Source organism: Schistocerca gregaria, chromosome 4 (genome assembly GCF_023897955.1).
Source record: "Schistocerca gregaria isolate iqSchGreg1 chromosome 4, iqSchGreg1.2, whole genome shotgun sequence".
Taxonomy (NCBI): Eukaryota; Metazoa; Arthropoda; class Insecta; order Orthoptera; family Acrididae; genus Schistocerca; species Schistocerca gregaria.
The window spans coordinates 395,351,591-395,376,738 of record NC_064923.1 but is presented as its reverse complement, the minus strand read 5'-3'; the positions used below and the strand labels follow the sequence as shown (position 1 = coordinate 395,376,738).

Genomic DNA, 25,148 nt, shown 5'->3' with positions numbered 1-25,148 from the left:
GGAGGTGTACATTCACAGAAATTTCTTCCTCAAATTAAGGCATATGTTTGCTACTAGTGCACTTCTTTCAGCCAAGGATGCCCTCTTTGCCTGTGCTAGTCTGCTTTTTATGCCCTCTTCCTTTGCCCGCCATGTGTTACTTTGCTGGCAAAATTTCTTCACTTCATCTATTTTGTGGTCACTAGTTCTGGTGTGAAGTTTATTGCTGATCTCATTTTTGCTAAACCTCATTACTTTTGTCTTTCTTTGGTTTAGTCTCAATCCGTGTCACTGACTGTCCTGTTCTACTTCACTTTCACTTATGATACCAATGTCATCAGCAAATATCACTGATATCGTTTCAGCTTTAATTTTAACTCCGTTCTCTGAACCTTTCCTTTGTGTCTATCATTGCTTCTCTGATGTACAGATTGAACAGTGAATGTGAAAGATTGCATCACTACCCTACACCCATGTAATCCAAGAACTTCATTCTTCATCTTCCATTCTTACTGCTGACACTTACTTCCTGTACGTATAGTAAATTATCCACCTTTCCCTACAGCCTACTCCTTTTTTTGTTTAGAATTTTTAACATCTTGCACCATTTTACATGGTTGAATGCTTTTTCTATGTCAACAGCTCCAATGAACATGTCTTGATTTTTATTTAGTTCTCTGACACTGTGTAATGACCATAGAGAATGCCAGACCATAACTCTACTTTCTCCTCTTAAGCCTTACATTTTATCAGTAACATTCACCATGCACATTCTATGACAGAATACATCAATGCCTATCTACCCATTCTATCGCCTGCGCATTGTCCCATGGCTATGCAGGATCAGCCATGGTTAATCGGATTTGGCATGTTAACGGTAAGGGGTGGCCGAATGTCCTTCCTGCAGCCACCCTGTAACCCCCCCCCCCAAATTAGTGTACCCCAACTCGACTGTCTGTGTCTAGTGGAATCCATAAAATAGTGTGAACGTGTTCAGATGTCTGCGAGCTGTGGATCTGAGGTGGAACATGTGGACTAGTGCAGTATTCACCTAGCGGGATGTGGAAAACCGCCTAAAAATCACATCCAGGCTGGCAGGCCAGCGCACGACATCAATCCGCCGGGTGGATTCGATCCAGGGCCGGTGCCCCTACCTGAGACCAGGAAGCAGCGCGTTAGTGCTCTCGGCTACCCTGGTGAGTCAGAATACATCAATGCCTGACCATCCTTTAAAGCACAAAAAGTGGCTCATCTGAAAAGGTTACTCACCAGCACCAGCAGTTCAGTCTTGGCACTGACATGTAACGCAATGACAGGCTGTTCAACTTTAGCACGTTGCTTAGACATCATCCTCAATTGCATGTAACATCTCTCTCCAAATCACAAACTTTATTATTTTAGAAACATTGTATCTCTTGAATGTAAACTCATTGTCATTCATTAAGGCAGCTATTATAAATCACTTATTTTACACTTTATAGCATCGCTTTACATGAATAAGGACAACTATCGTTTTCCTTATCTACATATTCTTCTTCTATACATAGTTCAACAGTTCTCATGGCATGTACTGTAGTCTTCCATCTACGACATATTCATAGTAATGTGCCTCAGTGTAATTATCCAATGTGTACCCTCATATATCCAGCTTATAGAACACTAGCACATGTTCTACACTTGTTGGCCACAGCCTCCAACTTCAGGTGTACAATAATTTATAGACAAGCATTTTGTGGCTAGACTGAGGCATACACACAGAGACAACCTAATTTTTTTTATCAAACTGATTAAGAAATAGACAGATTGCAAGATCACCCAGTAATGGGTGGAATGACACATATGTGACATGAGGCAGTCTTGAATCCCTTCACCCTCACACAAAATACTGGAAGAGCTAAATATGACAGTGGAGTCTAGTAGTCTCTTGACAGAACAAAAAATAGCTGTGGTTGAAATGTGAATTATGCGCCATGTTATGGTTATGATACTAGACTGTTGCATGGGGGGTCGTGAGTTCAAAACCCACCTTAAATGTAAAATTTACCTGACACGTTCTACATCTTACGAAGTGTCGTATTCATGATCTATGGAACAAATACTAATCTAATCTAATCTGCAGGAGCCACTCACATTACAGGGTGTACAGATATGCTCATAAAAGTACAGAACACTTGTAATTGTGACTGTAGTAGAACGACTAACACCTCTCTGACACTTAGCATAAGGGCATAACCTCTAAAAACAAACAAGAAAATTGTGCTGCATCATTCATAGAATTGCCGACCTAGTAAAGGCACTTTATTTTGTAATGTCGACTCAAGGGCAGTAAGAAGTCAGTAGCTGAGGCATAACGCATTCATAGCTCAGTTGTACAGCCAGCGGTCAAGCAGAAAACTGCCAGGCAACAAGGTTTGTCCATATCTGGCTTAGTGTGATAAGTAACAAACCACTTTGGGAAGCACATTACACTGCTCAATGCCATGACTATAATTTCATTTAGGGCAAGTAATCATCCAGATTTCAATTAACAGACTAATTATAATATCATAACAATGTCTGAACCAGTAATCTCCGACTTGTGCATGGTATAAAATGTAAATAACTATGAAACATCGATACAATTTGAAGAATTTGATTCATTGGTAGGAATGTCGGAAACTATCATATTCTGTTATATAAAAAAACTTGCAATGAAATAATGTAATACACTGTTCTTTTCATCTTTTATTCAAAAACATCTGAAACAGAGTCTGGAACAAATCAAATCGTAAACTGTTGTTATCCATCTGTATAAAAAGTGTATGCAACTGAAATCACTAATTTTCAAAGTAATTGAGCCAATTTGAGGTATTATGCCAACCAAAACATGTCAACAAATCATCAAAAGATACTTTGTGTAAAAGAGAGTGTTGCTGTTAATACTATTAGAAATCTCTATTCAAACATATATAGAAACAAGGCAGGAGAGTCATGCTTAATTTCACCTAATGGAATTGCAGAAAACAATAAGTTTATTATTCAATTTACATAACTGATATAAATTCCTTTAGTAATATTGTAATTTGGTTAAATCTGATATCTAAAACTGATTAGAGGATTTGGAACTATAATGTATGCAAGTCAGTACAACTGGATGTCATTATTTTTAACTGTAATATTGAAAATCTGTAATAGCAATAACGAAAAAATTGTTAAAGCCATCTAACTGGTGTTCTTTGTTGATCAGTGTTTCTGTGACAAATCACGTCACTCTGTGCTGTAAATACGTAACAAAAAAGTGAAAAGGCGTACCCTTTTTGTAATTCACACAGCACACTGAATGGAACTAAAATGAGAATCCAGTTCTCAGTAAGAATGCCAGAATAACAAGCAGATCTCAAGATATGTATTCCGAGTTATACGCTACACCACTCATACAGACTGCTCATATTTTGAATTTTAAATGTCTTCAGTTTATGTAAACTTATTTTTATTTCAAGATGATGATGTTATGTTGCAGAAGTGATTTGGAATATTTAAGTGTTACCCTAAATGAAAAAGAGATATCAAAAGTAAATTTTTTTTGTACTACTACATTAATTTTTTAATCTGTTCAAATTACAAAATTGACAGACTGAACCATTCACAGTTCTTTGTAAGATATTTATGGATCTTAAAAGAGCACAGCAAGCTGTTTACCACTTAATATCAAGTCCAAAGGCCTTCCTTCAACTTCACTCACTGACTGTAATATGCGAAAAGGGAGTCTATCAGGTGTGTATAATATATGTCTCATTTTCTGCCACCACCTGCCAGGCAGCTAGAGTGACATTCCAAAGGTCATCTTAGTTTATCGGTGTAGAGTGAGACCAGTTTTCTTACATGGTTCCTTTTGTCTCTGCAAAACTATTTTCAATAAGGTTCAGGCCAATCGAGTAGAGAAATTTCATTCCGTTCTGCAAACCAGTCCTGCACCATCACTGACATGTGTATAGGAGACTGGTTCAACTGGAAACAGATTATTCTCTCATAACATAATTGTTGTACTGCAGGGAGCATAATATTATTCACAACATTGGTACACTGAGCAGCATCAAGTCGATCACCTACCCTATGAGTCATTCGAGGTCCACAGGACAACACCCACCCCCAACTGCCACAGATATATGCCCACTGTGAGATGACTTATGGATGCATTTGGAAACAAAGCATATAGTAATCTGTAGTTGTTGATCACCATAGATCCACTTCTTGATGGTCACTTTTGTGTAGTCCAGCCTCTCAAAGCCAGCACCAAGCCATATCAACCGATCCGGGAAATGCAGTGGTACATATTTAAAAAAAGGATTTTGCTGTGACGTGTTGACAAGATTATCATCCTGAACAGGTGCTGTAAAAAGCAAAGTTCAGTTCCCACATGCCTACTTGATTCTTCTGTACTTCAATAACATTTTATCTATCACTGTGCAGTGCTCTCAGGAACTGTGTAATACTAATGAAACTGTGTGAATAATTCTAATCCATTATGTCAAATAGAGATAGTAAATTTTCAGTTTTTGACTCTAGGGAGGTCATTCTCCACCAGAAGTGACTCCCATTGTTTTATACCCAAAATTCCAGTGCATTTCCTGTGGGAAGTTAGCTGTGCATCATTGAAATGTGTTTCAAATAATACAATTGAGGATTTCACAGACAACACACAGAAGAATCTCTCTCTTATGGTGGATGTGATGATTCGTACACAAGACACTTTACATATAAAGCTTGCAAATTGTTTTATTCAGCTACAGTAACCACTAAAGAACTTATTTCATCATGATCATTTCCTAGGGCCTTTGTCCCACTTCAATGCGGAGTCGGCCTTGTTACTAAGGATTTGACCAGATGCCCTTCCTGTCGCCATCCCGTACCATCTGGAATGGAATTAGTGCACCCCAACTGTCTGCGTCTAGTGTAAGCCATGAAACAGTGTGAACGTTTTCAAATGTCTGCGAGTTGTGTAACTGAGGCAGGATATGAGGACCAGCCCAGTATTCACCTAGTGGGATGTGAAAAACTGCCTAAAAACCACATCCAGGCTCGCCAGTACAACGAGCCCCGTCGTTAATCCACCGGGCAGATTCGATTTGAGGCTGGTGCACCTACAGAGTCTACATGGCAGCGAATTAGCACCCTCGGCTAACCTGGCGGGTCTACTAAAGAACTTATATCTATTCAGTTATCTATTATCTATTGATAATACCAGCATATTCTATTTGCAGAAAGATGTTGTGCCCTTTGTAACAGATCTTGAAAACTGACAAGATCAATTTCCTGTCATCTTTGAAGTAATATTTCCTCATCTGTATATTCTCAACATAAATGAAAAGATATGTTCTGTTGCACTTCATTCGTGTCAGTACTGTACCAAACTTTAACCTTGGCTCAGATTTTCGCCAATCAATTTTTGTGCTTTCAATTGTACACTGCACGCAACTTCATGTGTGCTCTTAACTCAGCTAATGCAGAGGTGACTGCAAAGTTGATGCCGGAGCAGTTTACTTTACACATGAAGCACTCCTTGGCTATGTGCCTTCAGTTAACATATTGTTTTTTATAGTTTTTTTTTTACTTTTTTTCTCCCGACACTGCAAAATATTTCAGTCGTGATACATGACACCAGTAAATTAGCAGCTACTGCGTTGACCCATTGTAGCTTTCGTAGTAGAATAATCTTATGGGTATAGAATCAAATATGGTTTCTGATCTATCCGAGCCCATCATATTACAGTGCAACTAACTGTACAGTCCACTACCTTGTTTTTACTATTAAATTAATCACCTTTCATTCTAATCACTGCTCTTTTATAAAGAATTCTGCAGTGCAACATATTTCATGCATTCATCTGCCAATAATACCACAACTGCTACCATTACCCAAACATCACCACCAATCACGCCCTCTCCCCTCCTCACCCTTCCTCCCTTACCCATTTCCTCTCCTTTCCATTTCCACTAAAGGAAGAGTATGGATCAAGATTTTTTGATAACCGAGTTATTAGCAACAGAGCACGAGTTGAGACAGGTCAAGGATGGGATCAGAAAATCAGCTACAACTAGTGCAAAAGAACCATGATATCAGTCGCCTTATATGATTAAAAGTGAACTTTTTTTATATTTTGAGCTTTTCCTGATTACAGAGGCTTATTTCCAACGTAATAATTTACTCAGAAATTACAATACAATGAATAAATATTCTTAAGCTATATTTTCAAAATATTATTTCAGGTGTTTCGATCTTGTGTGTCCTCTTCCTCAGCGCCAACTCTCCTAATTGTGTGCTGTACATTTTGAAGCCAGATGGCCATAGGTCATCGTTTTCTTCTTCTCCCCTCTGGTTCCTACTCCAGTATCAATTTTGGTATTCTGGCTTTCTCCATTTGTCGTACATGCCCGTACCATTCTAATTTCTTCCTATCCATTAAGTCATATATTCTTTCTTTTATTTCCATTCTCCTTATTATTTCGGTCTGCCTTATCTTTTCTTTCCTGGAGATTCTTGCCGATCTTCTCCAGAAGTCCATCTCTAGAGCTTGTAATTTTTTAATGTGCTTCAGGTAAATTGTCCAGGTCTCCGTTCCATACAGAACCAAACTCTCTAATATGAATTTGTATATTCATTTTTTAGTTCTGCTGATTACATTCTTGCTCCATAAGACTGAGTTAAGCATTCAAATGACCTTCCGTCCACTACTAATTCTTTTATTTATTTCTGACTCTGATTTTCCCTCGATTTCTAAAATGGATCCCAAATAACAGAAAGTGTTTATCTTTTTGATTTTCTTTCCTTCGAAGTATAGCTCATCTGAATCATTAATAAAGTATTCTGTTTTTTGGTAATTAATCTTCAAACCACAAGTTTTGTATGCTGCTGCTAGCTGACTGCACATATAGTTAGCATCCTTCCCATCTTGAGCTACGACAACTCGATCATCAGCAAAAACAATAAATGATGTAGGTAAACTCTATCTCTTTTTCTAATCCCATACTATTACATTTACGAGACCATCTTCTAAGTGAACCATGTTCTAAGTGAACTTGAATGACAATTTGTGGGGCCAGATGGGGATTTGATGTCTACTTTTCCTGAATAATAGTCCAGAGCTTATACTATTCTGGTAAGTGTCTTTATAAAATGAGTCCCCACAAATAAACTCAGTAATATTTCTCAACTTAGTGTAACATCAACTTTCGGTTCTTCTTGTGGCTCCTGGGCATATTTTCTTTCCATGTTACAGTGGCGGATCATTAACATCTGTCAGATGGTTTCCATTCATTTTAATTCTTCCCCCTTCCTCTTATATCCTTTGGCTTATTTATTTTCAGCTCACACTCACTTGCTTCCTCATTGCCTCCTACTTCAATATTTGTTGCAGACCCAATGTCCTCCATCGTTTGGTCTATTATTATTAGGATAGATTGCTACCCACCATATAGAGGAGATGTCGAGTCAGAGAGGCACAATGAAAAGACTGCTATACATTTCTTCTTTCAGCCACAAGACATCCTTCCACAGTAGAAAACGTATGCATATTCACACAAGCACAAAGCGAGAGCCCTCTCCCCTCACCCACCCTACCATCCCCTCCTATCACTGGCCACTTGTGAGAGTTGTGCTTGTGTAAATGTGTGTCCGACTTCTACTCTGGAAGAAGACCTTTTGGCTGAAAGCTTAAAAGTATAGCAGTCTTTTTGTGAATCTTGAAGTTTTCCCAGTATACTGAATATTCTATGAGGTTTTGGGATTGCAGCCGGATCATGTTGACTTCTTGCCACAATATGTTGGTACCACCATTTTCAGGTGTTCACCATTGGAAATCTCTAGTTCACGATGTCCCTCTATAGCAAAAATTGGCAAGGAGATGCATGCGCATTGGTGGCCATCAGTGGAGCATTCTCTATCAAAGTCCACGCCCTCTGCAAATACTGTTCCTTCTGTGGCATGCAAGCACATGCGTAAAGGTGAAACTACATGCCCACCCTGCTGTCAGGTTGCATGCACCTGGCACTAAAAGCAAATGTCAGATGTGTCATTATGAGTGAAATGTTTTCTCTCAGAAGAAATTACAGAGATCAACAGGTCCCAAGCCTTGTCCAGCTGGAAGTCACCCTTACACTTTATTAAGATCTTGTGCTACAATATTTCCACAGATTCTTTAATTACTGAATCCCTAAAGGATCTTGTTGGGGCCAAGATTTCTGTGGCATAATAATCAATAGAGTGTCCTGTGGAAATACAATACTCAGCTACAGCCAACTTACTGGGCTGCAAAAGGTGAGTGTGGTGCTCTTGTTCAATACACCTTGCATGTACTGTCTGACCAATGTATGCCACACTGGCAAGGAATTTTGTTAATTCCAGCTTTCCACAGTCCCAGATCATCCTTTACTGAACCGCGAAGAGCACTGATCTTCACTCGTGGCCAGAAGATTACTTTAACTTTATGTTTCCTTGGAATCCTGTGTACTTTTAGATGAAAAGTTGACAAAATGTGGAAGGAATGTTTTGGGCTTGAATAGCTCCTTATCTTCTTGACATTGTGGGTGGTCACGTTTCTTCCTCTTTAGTGCTGTATTAATCTGATATGGAGAGTAGCAATTGTAGTCTTCCAAAGGCTCAAAAAAGGAGATTCCATTACAGCCAATCCTCAGTAACATCAATGCCCCCCACATATGATTTGGCTGTACATCTTGCCTCTCTAATGAGACATTTTGTGGAGAAGTGTGCGCACTATGTTTGCAACTCTGCTGACTTTATCAAAACTGAAGTCACTTCAACTCAATTAAATTGACTTATTAACGAGCTTTGATGTCATCTCACTTTTCACTAAGGTTCCTCTTAATCCCTTTGTCACTCATCAGAGTGACAGAGTTCATGGCCAATATAACAGCACTTTTTCATAATGTCCATTCCTCAATCTATTTTTTATTTAAAAATGAAAATTTGTACAAAGAAACAGTGTTGCCATAGGTAGTCCTCTCTCCCCTCTGGCAGCAAATGTTTTTATGGAAGATTTCAAGGAAAGGGCACCTGATTTGGCAAAACATAAACCGAGAGTCTTCTGGTGATATGTAAGTGGCACATTTGTAGTGTGGCCTCACTGTGAAGAATAACTGCCATGTTTCTTGCAACATCTGTATTCAATCCAAAAGGACATCCAATTTACGATGGAAATACAGAAGGATGGATGGTTGCTTACCTCTTTTGGATGTCTCTGTTGGTAGGAACCGGATGGGTTGTTAGGGCATTCTGCCTACCATATTCCCACAATACGGTGCTCTATCTGCAAGTGTCAAGTTGTTATCACCTTTCACAAACTACCGGCATCCTTAGTACATTGGTGTACCGGTCACATGTTGTTTCTGATGAAGACAGCCTTACAAAGAGCTAGAACATCTACTGGCAGTGTTCAAAGATAATGGTTACTCTCAACATCAGATTAATACAGTGCTAAGGAGGAAGAAACATGACCACCCACAACATCAAGAAGATAAGGAGCTGGCAGGATATTAAGGAAACACCAAGATAGAGTAATCTTCCAGCCACTGGTGAAGATTAGTGCTCTTCACAGTTCGGTAAAGGATTATCTGGGACTGCAGAAGGCCGGAATTAACGAAATTTCTTGCCAATGTGGCAAAGCTTACAGAGATCAGATGATACACATGGTGCATGAAAGCTGCATTGAACATGAGCACCACATCCGCCTTTCACACCCAGTAAGTCAGCCATAGCTGATAATTGAATTACCACAGGACACTCTTTGGATTATTCCGTCACAAAAATCTTGGCCCCCAACAAGATCCTTTTGGGGTCCAATAATTAGACAATCTGTGGAAATACGTGTAGTATGAGATACTAGTAATCATGATGGCTTTCAACTGGACAAGGGCTGGGACACAATTATCTCTGCAATTTCTTCTGAGAGACACCTCCCATTTGCTTTTAGCACCGTGTGTGCACATTCCTACAGAGGGCAGACATGTAATTTCACCTTTACACACGCATCTATGTGCCACAGGTGAAACAGTATTTGCAAAGTGTGTGGACTTTGATAGATGACGCTTCTGTGATCCAGCCAATGCTCATTAGTCTCCGTCGCAATTTTTGCTACAAAGCCAACACTGTGAACTAACAGTCTCCAGTGGCAGACACCTGAAGGTGGCTGAATGGTTGTCAGCAAAAATATTGTGGTAAAAAATCAACATGATCCGGTTGAAATTCCAAAACCTTATTGTAGTCTGTTTGTTGTGCCTCTGTATGACTCAACATCTCCTCTACATGGTGGGTAGCAATATGTCCTTTTCACATTATTATTATTATTATTATTATTATTATTATTGTAGTTTACTATCATCAACATAAATGTTAAATGTGGTTGGAGACAAAGTGTAGTGGAGGGTATTGGTCAAAGTTTTCTGGAGGAAGAAGACTGGCATTTTTCTTAAGCAATCTCTGCAAACTGCAGAAAATCTAAATCAAGATGAATGCAACAGTACTTTAACCAGATATTTCCTGAATATGACTTCTTGTTTATGACTGCACCATCTCGGTCGATACACACACTAAAACTTACACTTGTCCCATCAACATTTGCTTTATTTGCATCACATCTCATCCTAAATGCCTACTTCAATTATCAAACCAAATTGTGTGAGCCCTACTCTCCTTTAAAATTTAGGCATATATTTGTTTCTTTCCGTTTCTCTCTCAGCCTGGAGTACACGATCTGTGATCTGGCTAATGTTACCACTGTTTCCAGCAAATATTAATCACTTACATAGCTTTTTTCATTATTATTATCATCATCATCATCTTTCCTTTCTCAGACCTTAGGTCTGGTTAAAAATGGAAAGTGACGCGGACCTTTATCAAGCGTGACCTCCTTACATTGCATTTAGGAACTTTCAGGTAATTGAACATGTATCAATAATTACAGGTTTCTGTAGTTGTATATATAAGTTTGGATGTAGCTGTATTGCGTTGATGTACTGGTGGATATTACGTAGTATGACTCCTGTAGTTTAAAGCATAATTGGTATAATGTCAACTTTTTCCTGATGCCACATGTCCTTGACTTCCTCAGCCAGTTGGATGTATTTTTCAATTTTTTCTCCTGTTATCTTCTGTATATTTGTTGTATTGGGCATGGATATTTCAATTAGTTGTGTTAATTTCTTCTTTTTATTGGTGAGTATGATGTCAGGTTTGTTATGTGGTGGTGTTTTATCTGTTATAATGGTTCTGTTCCAGTACAATTTGTATTCATCATTCTCTAGTACATTTTGTGGTGCATACTTGTATGTGGGAACGTGTTGTTTTATTAGTTTATGTTGTAAGGCAAGCTGTTGATGGATTATTTTTGCTACATTGTCATGTCTTCTGGGGTATTCTGTATTTGCTAGTATTGTACATCCGCTTGTGATGTGATCTACTGTTTCTATGTGTTGTTTGCAAAGTCCGCATTTATCTGTTGTGGTATTGGGATCTTTAATAATATGCTTGCTGTAATATCTGGTGTTTATTGTTTGATCCTGTATTGCAATCATGAATCCTTCCGTCTCACTGTATATATTGCCTTTTCTTAGCCATGTGTTGGGTGCGTCTTGATCGATGTGTGGCTGTGTTAGATGATACGGGTGCTTGCCATGTAGTGTTTTCTTTTTCCAATTTACTTTCTTCGTATCTGTTCATGATATGTGACCTAAAGGGTTGTAGAAGCGGTTATGAAACAGCAGTGGTGTAGCCGATGTATTTATATGAGTGATTGCTTTGTGTATTTTGCTAGTTTCTGCTCATTCTATAAAGAATTTTCTTAAATTGTCTACCTGTCCATAATGTAGATAAAACAGAAAGAAACTTCCACATGGGAAAAATATATTAAAAATAAAGATTCCAAGACTTACCAAGCGGGAAAGCGCCGGCAGACAGGCACATGAACAAAACACACAAACACACACACAAAATTACGAGCTTTCGCAACTGGCAGTTGCTTCGTCAGGAAGGAAGGAAGGAGAGGGAAAAATGAAAGGGTGTGGGTTTTAAGGGAGAGGGTAAGGAGTCATTCCAATCCCGGGAGCGGAAAGACTTCCCTTAGGGGAAAAAAAAGGACAGGTGTACACTCGCACACACACACACACATATCCATCCGCACATACACCAAGTGTGCGGATGTGCGGATGGATATGTGTGTGTGTGTGTGCGAGTGTACACCTGTCCTTTTTTTTCCCCTAAGGGAAGTCTTTCCGCTCCCGGGATTGGAATGACTCCTTACCCTCTCCCTTAAAACCCACACCCTTTCATTTTTCCCTCTCCTTCCTTCCTTCCTGACGAAGCAACTGCCAGTTGCGAAAGCTCGTAATTTTGTGTGTGTGTTTGTGTGTTTTGTTCATGTGCCTGTCTGCCGGCGCTTTCCCGCTTGGTAAGTCTTGGAATCTTTATTTTTAATATATTTGTCCATAATGTAGGTTTTTTATGTCGATAAATCCCCTTCCTCCTTCCTTTCTGCTTAATGTGAATCTTTCTGTTGCTGAATGTATGTGATGTATTCTATATTTGTTGCATTGTGATCGTGTGAGTGTATTGAGTGCTTCTAGGTCTGTGTTACTCCATTTCAATACGCCAAATGAGTAGGTCAATATTGGTATAGCATAAGTATTTATAGCTTTTGTCTTAATTTCTTGCTGTCAATTCTGTTTTCAGTATTTTTGTTAGTCTTTGTCTATATTTTTCTTTTAGTTCTTCTTTAATATTTGTATTATCTATTCCTATTTTTTGTCTGTATCCTAGATATTTATAGGCATCTGTTTAGTGTGTTTCCCTTGACTATGCTATTTTTCTTACATTTGTCTGTTCCAAAAGCTATTTTTATATCATTGCTGAATACTTCTGTTATCTTTAGTAATTGGTTGAGTTGTTGATTTGATGCTGCCAGTAGTTTTAGATCATCCATGTATAGCAAATGTGTGATTTTGTGTGGTTATGTTAAAGTAATATTATATCCATAATTTGTATTATTTAGCATGTTGGATAGTGGGTTCAGAGCAAGGCAGAACAAGATAGGACTTAATGAGTCTCCTTGGTGTAGTCCACGCTGAATCTGTATGGGCTGTGATGTGATTTTATTTGAATTTGTTTGGATATTAAGTGTGGTTTTCCAATTTTTCATTACTATGTTTAGGAACTGTATAAATTTAGGATCTACTTTGTATATTTCCAATATCTGTAGTAACCATGAGTGGGGTACATTATCAAAAGCTTTTTGGAAATCAATGTACGCATAGTGCAGCGACCTTTGTTTAGTTTTAGCTTGATATGTCACCTCTGTATCTATTATCAGTTGCTCTTTACATCCTCGTGCTCCTTTGCAGCAGCCTTTCTGTTCTTCATTTATAATTTTGTTCCATGTTGTATGTGTCATTAATTTCTGTGTAATGACTGAAGTTAATATTTTGTATATTGTTGGTAGGCACGTTATGGGGCGATATTTTGCTGGGTTTGCTGTGTCTGCTTGATCTTTAGGTTTCAGATAAGTTATTCCTTGTGTAAGTGTATCAGGGAATGTGTATGGGTCTGCAATGCAACTGTAAAATAATTTATATTAAAAACAAAGATTCCAAGACTTACCAAGCGGGAAAGCGCTGGTAGACAGGCACAATAAATAAAACACAAACAATCACACAAAATTTCTGTTTTACAAATGTCTGCTTGTGTCTGTGTGTGTGTGTGTGTGTGTGTGTGTGTGTGTGTGTGTGTGTGTGTGTGTGTGGGCGCGCGCGCGTACACCTGTCCTTTTTTCCCCCCTTAGGTAAGTCTTTCCGCTCCCGGGATTGGAATGACTCCTTACCCTCTCCCTTAAAACCCACATCCTTTCGTCTTTCCCTCTCCTTCCCTCTTTCCTGAAGAAGCAACCGTCGGTTGCGAAAGCAGAAATTTTGTGTGATTGTTTGTGTGTTTTATTTATTGTGCCTGTCTACCGGCACTTTCCCGCTTGGTAAGTCTTGTAATCTTTATTTTTAATAAATTTTTCCCATGTGGAAGTTTCTTTCTATTTTATTTACATCATTAATTTAAAATAATTTAGTTAGATGCGAATGTGTTGAGGTGAACTACTTTAGCCAGAAATTTGATATTTTATCTTTTCAAGGGGCTTTCCAATTGTGAGTAGAATTAATTGCTTGAGTGACTTCATGTTGCAAAATTATCACTTCAGGCATTTATGGTATAGTCTTGTACGTGTCTTTCTGCTTGTATCCACCGTGCATGCCTGTTATGTTGTACTGGGTTTGACCATATGCTGCTCCAGAAGTGTTCCATGTCTGTTAGGTTTGATGGGTTGTCTATTTTAATGTGTGTGTTATCTATTGCCTGGTAAAATTTCTTTTGGTTTGTGTTGAATGTTTGGTTTTGTTACCTTCTATTTTCACTTTTTTTTTGTATCTTCTAAGTCGTTTGGCCAATGCTTGTAATTTCTGCTTCTTTTCATCTAATTGCTCTATCGCTTCTTGTTGTGAGATGTTACCTAACTTTTTTCATTTTTTGTCTGATATTTCATTTCTTATAAATTGTGTTAGCTGTCCAATGTCTTTTCTCTGTTTTTCTATTCTGATCTGTAGCCTGTGTTGCCATGCTTGTTTTGTGGGTTTCTTCTGTGTGTTGGTTGGTTCTGATCTCTGCCTGGTGTGTGTATTTAGTGTTGTGAGTGCTCCTATATAAACCAGTAGTTTTAACTCTTCCATAGTTGTGTTTTCATTTATTTTGTTGTGTATGACTGTGTTGATAGTTTTTATTGTTGTTTCGACTTGTGGGTTATTTGGCGGTCTATGCAAGAATGGTCTAATGCCTGTATTTGTGTCTTTGTATTCTATATAAGTCAGCTGAAATTTTTCTTCTATATCTAACATGTGTGTCACTTCGTGTTCTATTTGTGCTTGTTCTGGTGGCTGTCTTAAGATTTCGTTTTCCTCTGATTGTTTAATTGATGCGTTTGTTCTTTCTTTGTTTGCTCTGGGATGTTTGAGTCCATTACTGTATTTTCTTCTTCTTCCGATTGCACATTATTTTGGTCCAGGATTTGCTGTACTTATTGTTTGATGTTTTCTAATTCTGACTGGGGTATCCTGTTATTTTTTATTATTACACGGATCTGATCAGCTACCCATTGTTCTGTTAGAAATTTTAGTTCTGGGTATCTGGTAATAAATGTTGTGTATACTTGTGATCTGTATCCAGTTGTGTTGGTTCCTAGGTTTGTTGCTTGGTAATAACAGAACATGAGGTATCGGTTAACTTCATCTGACCATCTCATCCTCTGTCTGTTGTTTTTGTTGTTATTATTATTTCTTTGTTATCTCAGACGTTATGTCTGGTCAAAAGTAGAAAGTGACGTGGACCTTGATCAAGCGTGACTTCCTTTTAACTGTACGGTATATGTTACATTGCATTTAGGAACTTTCGGGTAATTGAACATGTATCAATAATTACGGATTTCTGTAGTTGTATATATAAGTTTGGATGTAGCTGTATTGCATTGATGTACTGGTGGATATTGTGTGGTATGACTCCTGTAGTTGATAGTGTAATTGGCATAATGTCACCTTTATCCTGATGCCACATATCCTTGACTTCCTCAGCCAGTTGGATGTATTTTTCAATTTTTTCTCCTGTTTTCTTTTGTATATTTGTTGTATTGGGTATGGATATTTCGATAAGTTGTGTTAATTTCTTCTTTTTATTGGTGAGTATAATGTCAGGTTTGTTATGTGGTGGTGTTTTATCTGTTATAATGGTTCTGTTCCAGTACAATTTGTATTCATCATTCTCTAGTACATTTTGTGGTGCATACTTGTATGTGGGAACGTGTTGTTTTATTAGTTTATGTTGTAAGGCAAGCTGTTGATGGATTATTTTTGCTACATTGTCATGTCTTCTGGGGTATTCTGTATTTGCTAGTATTGTACATCCGCTTGTGATGTGATCTACTGTTTCTATGTGTTGTTTGCAAAGTCCGCATTTATCTGTTGTGGTATTGGGATCTTTAATAATATGCTTGCTGTAATATCTGGTGTTTATTGTTTGATCCTGTATTGCAATCATGAATCCTTCCGTCTCACTGTATATATTGCCTTTTCTTAGCCATGTGTTGGGTGCGTCTTGATCGATGTGTGGCTGTGTTAGATGATACGGGTGCTTGCCATGTAGTGTTTTCTTTTTCCAATTTACTTTCTTCGTATCTGTTCATGTTATGTGATCTAAAGGGTTGTAGAAGCGGTTATGAAACAGCGGTGGTGTAGCCGATGTATTTATATGAGTGATTGCTTTGTGTATTTTGCTAGTTTCTGCTCATTCTATAAAGAATTTTCTTAAATTGTCTACCTGTCCATAATGTAGGTTTTTTATGTCGATAACTCCCCTTCCTCCTTCCTTTCTGCTTAATGTGAATCTTTCTGTTGCTGAATGTATGTGATGTATTCTATATTTGTGGCATTGTGATCGTGCAAGTGTATTGAGTGCTTCTAGGTCTGTGTTACTCCATTTCACTACTCCAAATGAGTAGGTCAATATTGGTATAGCATAAGTATTTATAGCTTTTGTCTTGTTTCTTGCTGTCAATTCGGTTTTCAGTATTTTTGTTAGTCTTTGTCTATATTTTTCTTTTAGTTCTTCTTTATTATTATTATTATTATTAAAAATATATTTTTTGAACCCAACTGATCACAACTGCTAAAGGAACCTCTTTGCAAGTTGATGACACCAGCAATGAACATTGTGTTTGTTTTACTGTTATGGTCTATTTATTTTTACAAAAATGCACAACAGTACACTAAAAATGATACAATAAGCAAGCTAACATGCATCAATTCATTCTTCGCACCATGCATTTAGAATGCATTAATAAAATCAAAACCTACTATACTGTCCTTTTCTGATTGTCATGCATTTTCGTCCAGTTTTTATATAAACAAAAAACGCTGATCGAGAAGTAATATTGATTTATTTTCATTGATATTTACTACTGTGCCTCAATATTTACATCATCACTTTTAAAGTAGTCTCACTTCACCTCAATGCACTTTTTTTGGCATTTCTGCTAGTTCTTGAGTATATGATTGAAGCCAGTCTTGGTAGAATCTCTGAGAAATGTCAAATCTTTAGCATTGTTCCCTACTTCTTAAATCAAATTCCCAAGAGGCGTATCATTGGTGATGAGAATAGAAAAGAAGGAGCTGGGAGCAGAGTGGCACTGTATGGTAGATGATAGATGAATGTGGCCAAACATCCAAACATAACACCCCCCCCCCCCTCTCGCCGAACTGATTTGTGAAGAAATACCATGCACTATGATAGCTAAATAACACGGAGAGGAAACAGCATGTTGGTAAATCATTCCCTTATTCTTTCAAGATATCAATATGCAGCCATCAATCATTATCATTCAGCATTGGGAAATTTTGTGCTCAATGAGAAACTGATGAAGATGAGCATGCATAACTAGGAAGACAAGGTGTTTCTCTAATATGTAAGTGAATGAGTATAAAGCTAACCATTTATCATCATTGAAAAACATAGCTTTTGTACTGATGTTGATTTTTGTGACAGAGCAGATAAAAATACTGATGATTTGTGCTTTATAGAAAACAATTTTACTACCCAATAATGCTCTTATCACAGTAACTGAATTTTCCGTAATCAAAATGGAAGCAGCGTATATAATAAACAGCATGTTAACCAAAATGTATGACAAGTGGGCACCAGCTAATACAAAACCCAGTTCTTCATAGATAAGGAATGTAACTATCAAGGAAGTTCAGGAGACGTGTCAACCTCAGTCTTGATCAACCTTCATAAACTCAATAACTCCTACACCACGCTGAATATGAATTCCTCTAATGTTTAGAAACTGTTCCATGTCCCAGTTATTAAAGCAGTCTATCAGTTCTATCTTTTCATGCCATTTAATTTTTTTTTATTTGAGAAGATAATTTAATTTTACATGATACCTACAACAAAAACTGTCTTTCTAATGAAGTATAACTAGTTTTGAGGACGAAAATTTATAGTGAAGTCAGAAACAATACTTAAGTCTAGATTTTACCTCAGAATGGCAATAAACATGCTTTAAATTGTCTTTTGTTTTTTCTTCAACATTGAAAAAAGAATTGTTATTGCCAGCCACAACATTTTATAATTTAAGTATATCTTATACAATGCATTCTGAGCAATAACTCTTACTGACAAGTGTGTTTTTGTGAAAGCAGCTGCAATGCTTTGGTGACTTTAAATTTTTTAGTGTCCTATTTCTCCACAAAATAGTTGAGGCATTTGTAGCCATTTGAGATATAGCATGTTGGCTTTTGTCTTGGGTGTTTGTCAACATTTGCTTAATAATTTTTCTGATGTTTTGCCAGTATAAGTGGCTGGCAATGTCATAGGTTCACTCGCACTGATGATGGCAGACAGAGTCCATCATGGAGGATGAACCTTTCGCAACTCCAGTCCCACACGCTGGCGAAATGACAGGAAAATAATTAGACAAATGTTGGCAAAGTATTCTTGGGGAGGGGGGCGAGTGATTGGACTAACTGATGGTAATAGGTGAGAACATTTAAAACATTTAAAGTTATCAAAATAATGAAGCACCACAAATATAGGGAGCATCGTGTTTAAAGGTTGTAAGTATACGATCTCGGGAGGGATGGTGGTGAAGAGGACGACACATTTGGTAAAGTTTTTTTTTGTTTTTTATTTTTTAATGTAAGGGAGATAGCTTCACTAAAAAAAACATGATCTGTAAAAACAGTTTTTTGATTTTTTAGAAACCATTGTTTTACAACTTTAAGCTTTCAACAGCTATTTCACAGTAGATAAAATAATAAATAAAAAGTTTTACACACAAAGAAATGAAAGACTGTTCTACTATATCAAGTTACTATAATTCCAACAACACATTAACAAAATGCGAGGACTGTGACAGTGTGCATATCAAATCTTAAGCTTTTGAAATAGACTGAACCTTAATTTTGAGGATAATGAGAAAAAATAAATAAAAATAAATATAAAAGAAGTGGCAAATGGGCACATATGTCAACTATATCTCCAGTTCAAGCGAGATTCAGAACATATAATATTATGCATGTCTCAGATCTTCCCTGTTCACCCTCACTGTGGAAAATTTGGAGTGCCTAAAAAGCATTCTTCTGTTTGTACATGGGAAAATCTTACCTAAAAAGAGAAAACAGGAAAAAAATTATTTCAGTGATCTAAAACTGGAAAGTGTTTACTAGTAAGCTGAAACTGGAAGACTTCTTCATTATGCACATTACCAAATCACATCCTACTCAAGCATTCTTTCTGTACTTCTCTTTACCTCAGCACTTGAGTCTCAGTTACTCAGATGTTCTTTAATCGATTCTGCTTATCACTGCAAATGTCTACCTGCTCCTTTTCTTCCTTATACTCCCTCACCCCCATTTTTCCCAGAAAAAGTGTCTAATATCAAAAGCTTCAGGTTTAATATTCTTGTTTTCATATTGTTGCTTCCCTATCACAGTCCATGTATCAGCTTAGTGTTGGCCTCTTCACTATCTCAGTTTAATTTTCAGACACCGATCTTTATAGTTACTAACAAAAATTTATTGCAGAAAATGGATAGAAGGTACCTACAACTTGCTGAAATTGCTAATAAATTTATTTACTAACTATGTATCTTCCAACTGAATAAATATGAAAGAACTTAAAAAATTCATATAGGGTAGAATAATGTATACTGAAGTACTTACCTTTTAAGTTCACCGCATGGAAAAACATTTTGGATGATCTGTCAAAAGCAACAAAACAAAACAATCAATAGGGTAATAATATGAGCAGACACATTCTAGTGTACTACAGTGAAATAAAAACCACACTTTTTACAACATTAGTTTTATTATTATTCACATGTCTTGCTTATTGCTCAACTATTTTAATATACTAATGTTAGATTATTCCTCACAGGCCCTTTTCTTTATATCATACAGGCTTTTAATATGTCATACTTTGGAGTTGCAGGGCAGACTTATTCACTGGAATTTGGAGTGGCACCATTCCGATTCTTCTGACATAACAAGTGGACCTTACAGACTAGCCCACTTTGATTTTCTTCACACTCAAGATTTGAAGGTCAGTGCTTGGACATAAATTTTGAATAGCAGTATGATGCACTAGCCAAAGAACACGCTGATGAGGAAGGGGAAGGGATTTGAAGACTTACAAGCATTGTTAAAGTCCAAAAAACATTCTGCTATCGACATGAACATCTGTGGTTCCAGGTGTAGCACCCTTGTAATCTTCAAACCACTGGGTCAATTTTTGCTATTTCCAACTTTTTCTTTCTTTTTCTTCACTTTTACTAAAATTCTACATTTTTTTTATTACAATGAAACGTTAATTAACAAATAATGAATCACAATTTGCTAATTTGTTTACAATTGTAAATTTTAATTACTGATCACTTGAAAATGTGAGTATTCATGAATTAAAATTGGCAAAAAATGTGAACAGTCTTATTGTTAAATTAAATATTATATACTATGACTGCTATTATGTTTACATTTATCCATAATCACTGGAATTAAAAGTATTTTAATTTCTATTTTATGTTTTGCATTATTGAATGAAATTTTAATTTAATATAGACACTTGTTTCATGTGATTTCTGATTTTTTTTTACTTCCCTTTACTTTACTTTAAATTAATGAATTTGTGATTTGTATTAGAAAAGTAGGAGTCAACAACTATTAATTTTCATTTCAATTCAACAGTAAATAACAAATTCAAACAAAAGTACAAAAATGCAACCAACAAGAAACGAATCAGCAACTTTGTGATTATAAAACTAAAATACTATGCACACAACTAGAGTCAGCTCTGATAAAAAATTCAAATTTCTTTATATTTGGTGATACCTGGATCCTCAAATCTTCGAAGTCAATTTTTTCTGGTGTTTTGAAAAGTGCCTCACACTGTTTTAGAAAAATGATGTCTTGTCACTGATCTTCAAATCCTACAGATATGAAAAATATCAAAGGGGTCCAACCAATAAGGTTGCCCTTTAGGACAAGGTGTCAGGTCACAAATGCCCACTGCTGTCTGTGTAACTGTTTGAAGTGATTGTTCCGAGGACACAATGTTTACCAAGTAGTGGTAAATATATAATAGACACACCTGTTTTAAAAACCAGCCCAAAAAGGATGAAAATGTTTAACATGGAGCATGCAGATATAGAATCTCCAAAAGAAAACAAACAAAGATAGAAGGTGGGAGCCAACTAATAAACATGAACATGTAGTTGTACCTTCCATTCCTATGCCAAAAGATACACACACAGCATTTTCTTTCAGTCTCCTCCTTTTTACATTACAGTGAGAGCATAAAATTCACTAGATGTTCTGTCTGTGTGAGGTTCATGAATTTTGTTGACAAAAGTAATTAGTATAATACTTCAACATGTATAGTGAATATCAACATTTTAAATAATTTTGGACCACTGCAAATGCAGTCTTTTTCCAGAGACAGGGAGCAAAAGCAACAAATACATCACAAAGACGACAACATTAGACACAAACTGAAGAGCCCCACCCCCTCCCCCACACCCTCTTGCGCACAGAGGTAGGTAAGGGTAAATCACTGCTGTATTCATTTCACATTTCAAGATTTTTTGCTATTCTTCTTTACCTCTATAAGAATTAATACTGATACTGAAATCTCTCTGAATTAAGTGTTGTATGCTATGAGTCTATTCTCAATTTGTAAATTTTATAACCTCATAATCTTCACATGCAGTCGGGTTTCATACTGATTATAATAGGGGGGAGAAGAAAGGCAACTCTGGGTGGTGTGGGGAGAATATTGTCAAGGGATGATCTCATTTCTGGGCTTAACTTGAGAAAGTCATATCCCTGGCGGAGTAATTTGTTGATGTATTCGAGGCCAGGATAATACTGGGTGACAAGGGGGATTCTTCTGAGAGGTCTGGGGGTAGGAACATTGTTGTTGGACGGGGAGGAATGTATTGCTCGGGAGATCTGTTTGTGGACAAGGTCTGCAGGATAGTTGCGGGAGAGGAAAGCACTGGTCAGGTTATTGGTGTAATTGTTGAGGGATTCATCACTGAAGCAGATTCGTTTGCCACGAATGCCTAGGCTGCAGGGAAGGAAGCATCTGATGTGGAATGGATGGCAGCTATCCAAGTGAAGGTACTGTTGTTTGTTTGTGGGTTTGATGTGGACAGAGGTGTGGATGTGAGCTTCAATAAGATGAAGGTCAACATCCAGGAAGGTGGCTTGGGTTTTGGAGAAGGACCAGGTGAAATTCAGATTCAAAAAGGAGTTGAGGTTATGGAGGAAATTAAGGCGTGTTTCTTCACCACGAGTCCAGACCACAAAGATGTCATCTAAAAAACCTATACCAGGCCAGGGGAAGCAGCTGTTGGGTCTTCAGGAAAGCCTCCTCCATGAGGCCCATGAAGAGGTTGGCATAGGACAGAGCCATCCTGGTTCCCATGGCTGTTCCCCTGATTTGTTTGTAGGTCTGGCCTTCAAAAGTGAAGTAATTATGGGTGAGGATGAAGTTGGTAAGTGTGATAAGGAATGAGGTTTTTGGAAGATCTTTGGGTGGGCATTGGGAGAGGTAGTGCTCAAGGGCAGAGAGACCGTGGGTATGTGGGATGGTTGTGTAAAGGGATGTAGCATCTATGGTGACAAGAAAGGTTTCAAGTGGGAGGGGAGTGGGAATGGATTTGAGGCGTTCTAGGAAGTGGTTTGTGTCTTTGATGTAGGATGAGAGTCTGCAGGTGATGGGTTGGAGGTGTTGGTCTACCAGAGCCGAGATACTTTCTGTTGGGGCCTTGAAGCCTGCCACAATTGGATGGCCAGGATGGTTTTATTTGTGGATTTTGGGTAATTGGTAGAAGGTAGGGGTACGGGGCTCGGGTGGAGTGAGTAGGTCTATGGAAGCGGTTGTGAGGTCTTGTGAGGGACCTTGAATTTTTAGGATTTTCTGCAGCTCAGTCTGGATGGAGGGAATGGGATCCTGGGTAACAGCTTTGTAGGTTGAGGTGTCTGAGAGTTGACGCAGTCCTTCTGCCACATACTCCACAGAGTCAAGTACCACAGTTGTGGAGCCTTTATCCGCCGGGAGGATGACAATAGGGCGGTCTGTTTTCAGCTCCTTAATGGCATGGGATTCAGCTGGGGTGATGTTGAGGGTTGTCAGGATGTTCTTCAAGAAGGACTGGGAGGCAACACTGGATATGAGGAATTCCTGAAATGTCTGCAAGGGATGGTTTTGGGGGAGGGGAGAAAGATCCCTTTGGGAAGGTGGTCAGAACTGTTCTAGACAGGGTTCAACACTGGGTTTAGTATTTGGGGCTATGTTTGGGTGGTGAAGTGATATTTCCAGTTGAGGTTCCGAGTGAATGAGATGAGACCTTTAACCAGAGCAGTGTGGTTGAATTTAGGCGTGGGGCTAAAGGTTAAGCCTTTTGATAGAACAGATGTCTCTGGAGGAGAGAGGGATCTGGATGAGAGGTTTAGAACTGAATTGAGACTGGTGATATGTGGCATTTGACTGTGGTTATAGTTGAGATTATCATCATGTTTCACTTTGTAAGAGGAGTTATACAGCTCCAGGTATTGCCCTATCTTCAGTCAACTCTTTTCTATTCCATGCAGCAATGGTAGAAACTGTGTGTCGTCACTTGTTCCAGTGGCTACTCCAAACTACAAGGAATGACCACACATTCCTACAAGTTCATAATAGAAGGGAATGAAGCTCTAACAAGTCCAGAACGTAGTGAAGACAGCAAAACAATAAAACTGTTCCAAATCAGTAACCACTCAAGACCGGAAAAAAACTAAGTCAAATTGGTTGTGCAGTGGCGTGATACGAACTGCTACAAAGAATGCCATGAGCCCAGACCACAGGCTCAGCAGCAAATAGTCACCACTGGGTGGTGCCCCATGACGTGCATATCTCAGTGGTGGCTCTGCTCACAATGGCGGCCCGCAGCTGCCACTCACAGGCTTAGTACCTCTGACATGTCCACATCTGTACTAGGAAAGGAATCTGCATCACTGTCTGATACAGAGCTTCTCCTCCCTTAATCAGCTTGTAGGGCTGGAAATGGCTCGACCTATGCCAATTGCAACAAGGACGGGGAGAGGACAAAACCAGAACCTCCAGCAATGGCTCAAGTGAAACTTTCTCTATGGCCAGACAATAAGAGGGTGCAATCTGCATGGATTACAGCCCAATCAATGACCTCTGGGGTGCAACTTGGGTCAGCTCATTGCGAAGTGGCCACTGCGTACAACGAGGGTGGTGCCAAAGGGTTGTCCTCCATTGGCATCTCATTCTGAGACACGCACAGTCTACAATCTTTCAGAGTGGTCAGCGCTAGAGGCATAGTCAGGAGCCATGCTTAGCACGGTGTGAGCAAGGGGAGCCACCTCAACTTGCTCCCATAGATTGTCAGTATCTACTTCCCAATGTCTTGCACTAGGGCAGAGGGTGGAAGGGGGAGGAGTAGGCTCAGAGGGTCAAGTCCAGAGGTGTTGCCTCATCGGTGCCTGGGGAGGCTTTGAGGACAGCATGTCATGCTGTGGGCGTAGTTGATTGCCGTCACAGACCAGCTGCTCCTGGTCAACCACCACCTCGAACATCACCCCATGTTGCCATCCATGATGCACTGGGTCCACTTGGGATTTTGGCCAAAAGTGTGGGCCCACACCTGAGAGCCAGTACAATGACACAGTTGAAGGCAGAGGTGCGTTGCCTGTGCTGCTGGATGCAGTAGGTCGAATAGGATATGTGGTCGCTAGCCATGCAAAATCTCAGGTGGGCTTTGTCCACTGGCAGGATGTAGACAAGTACGAGGGCTATGACGAAAGTTTTTAGCAGAATGTGTGAAAAAAAAATTTGCAAAAAAACGTTTACAACTTTTCAAAATACTCTCCATTAGCATGTATACATTTTTCCATTCTCTGAAACCACTTAGAAAATGTGCCAGTCCAAGCTTCTTTTGGGATATCACTTAGTGTACTCTAATACACTGCAATGGCCCCTCGAATTTTTTTCCTTAGTCTTAGGGAACAGAAAGGAGTCACAGGGGGCCAGG

The 25,148-nt window shown here is 38.4% G+C and overlaps 1 protein-coding gene across 2 annotated transcripts in view; it reads right to left on the bottom strand.

Moving 5' to 3' along the window:
- Positions 1-25,148, bottom strand: part of LOC126365854 (alpha-tubulin N-acetyltransferase-like) — a 101,697-nt gene that overhangs the window by 15,104 nt on the left and 61,445 nt on the right. The window contains exons 7-8 of one of the 2 annotated variants that reach the window (XM_050008517.1): positions 19,774-19,811; positions 18,726-19,216 (exon numbers count right to left, since the gene is read on the bottom strand). In XM_050008517.1, the coding sequence (XP_049864474.1) occupies positions 19,213-19,216; positions 19,774-19,811 (42 nt within the window). In that variant the 3' untranslated portion in view covers positions 18,726-19,212. Of the gene's footprint in view, positions 1-18,725; positions 19,217-19,773; positions 19,812-25,148 lie in introns of those variants that run through there. The other variant, XM_050008516.1, reaches the window with a different exon arrangement.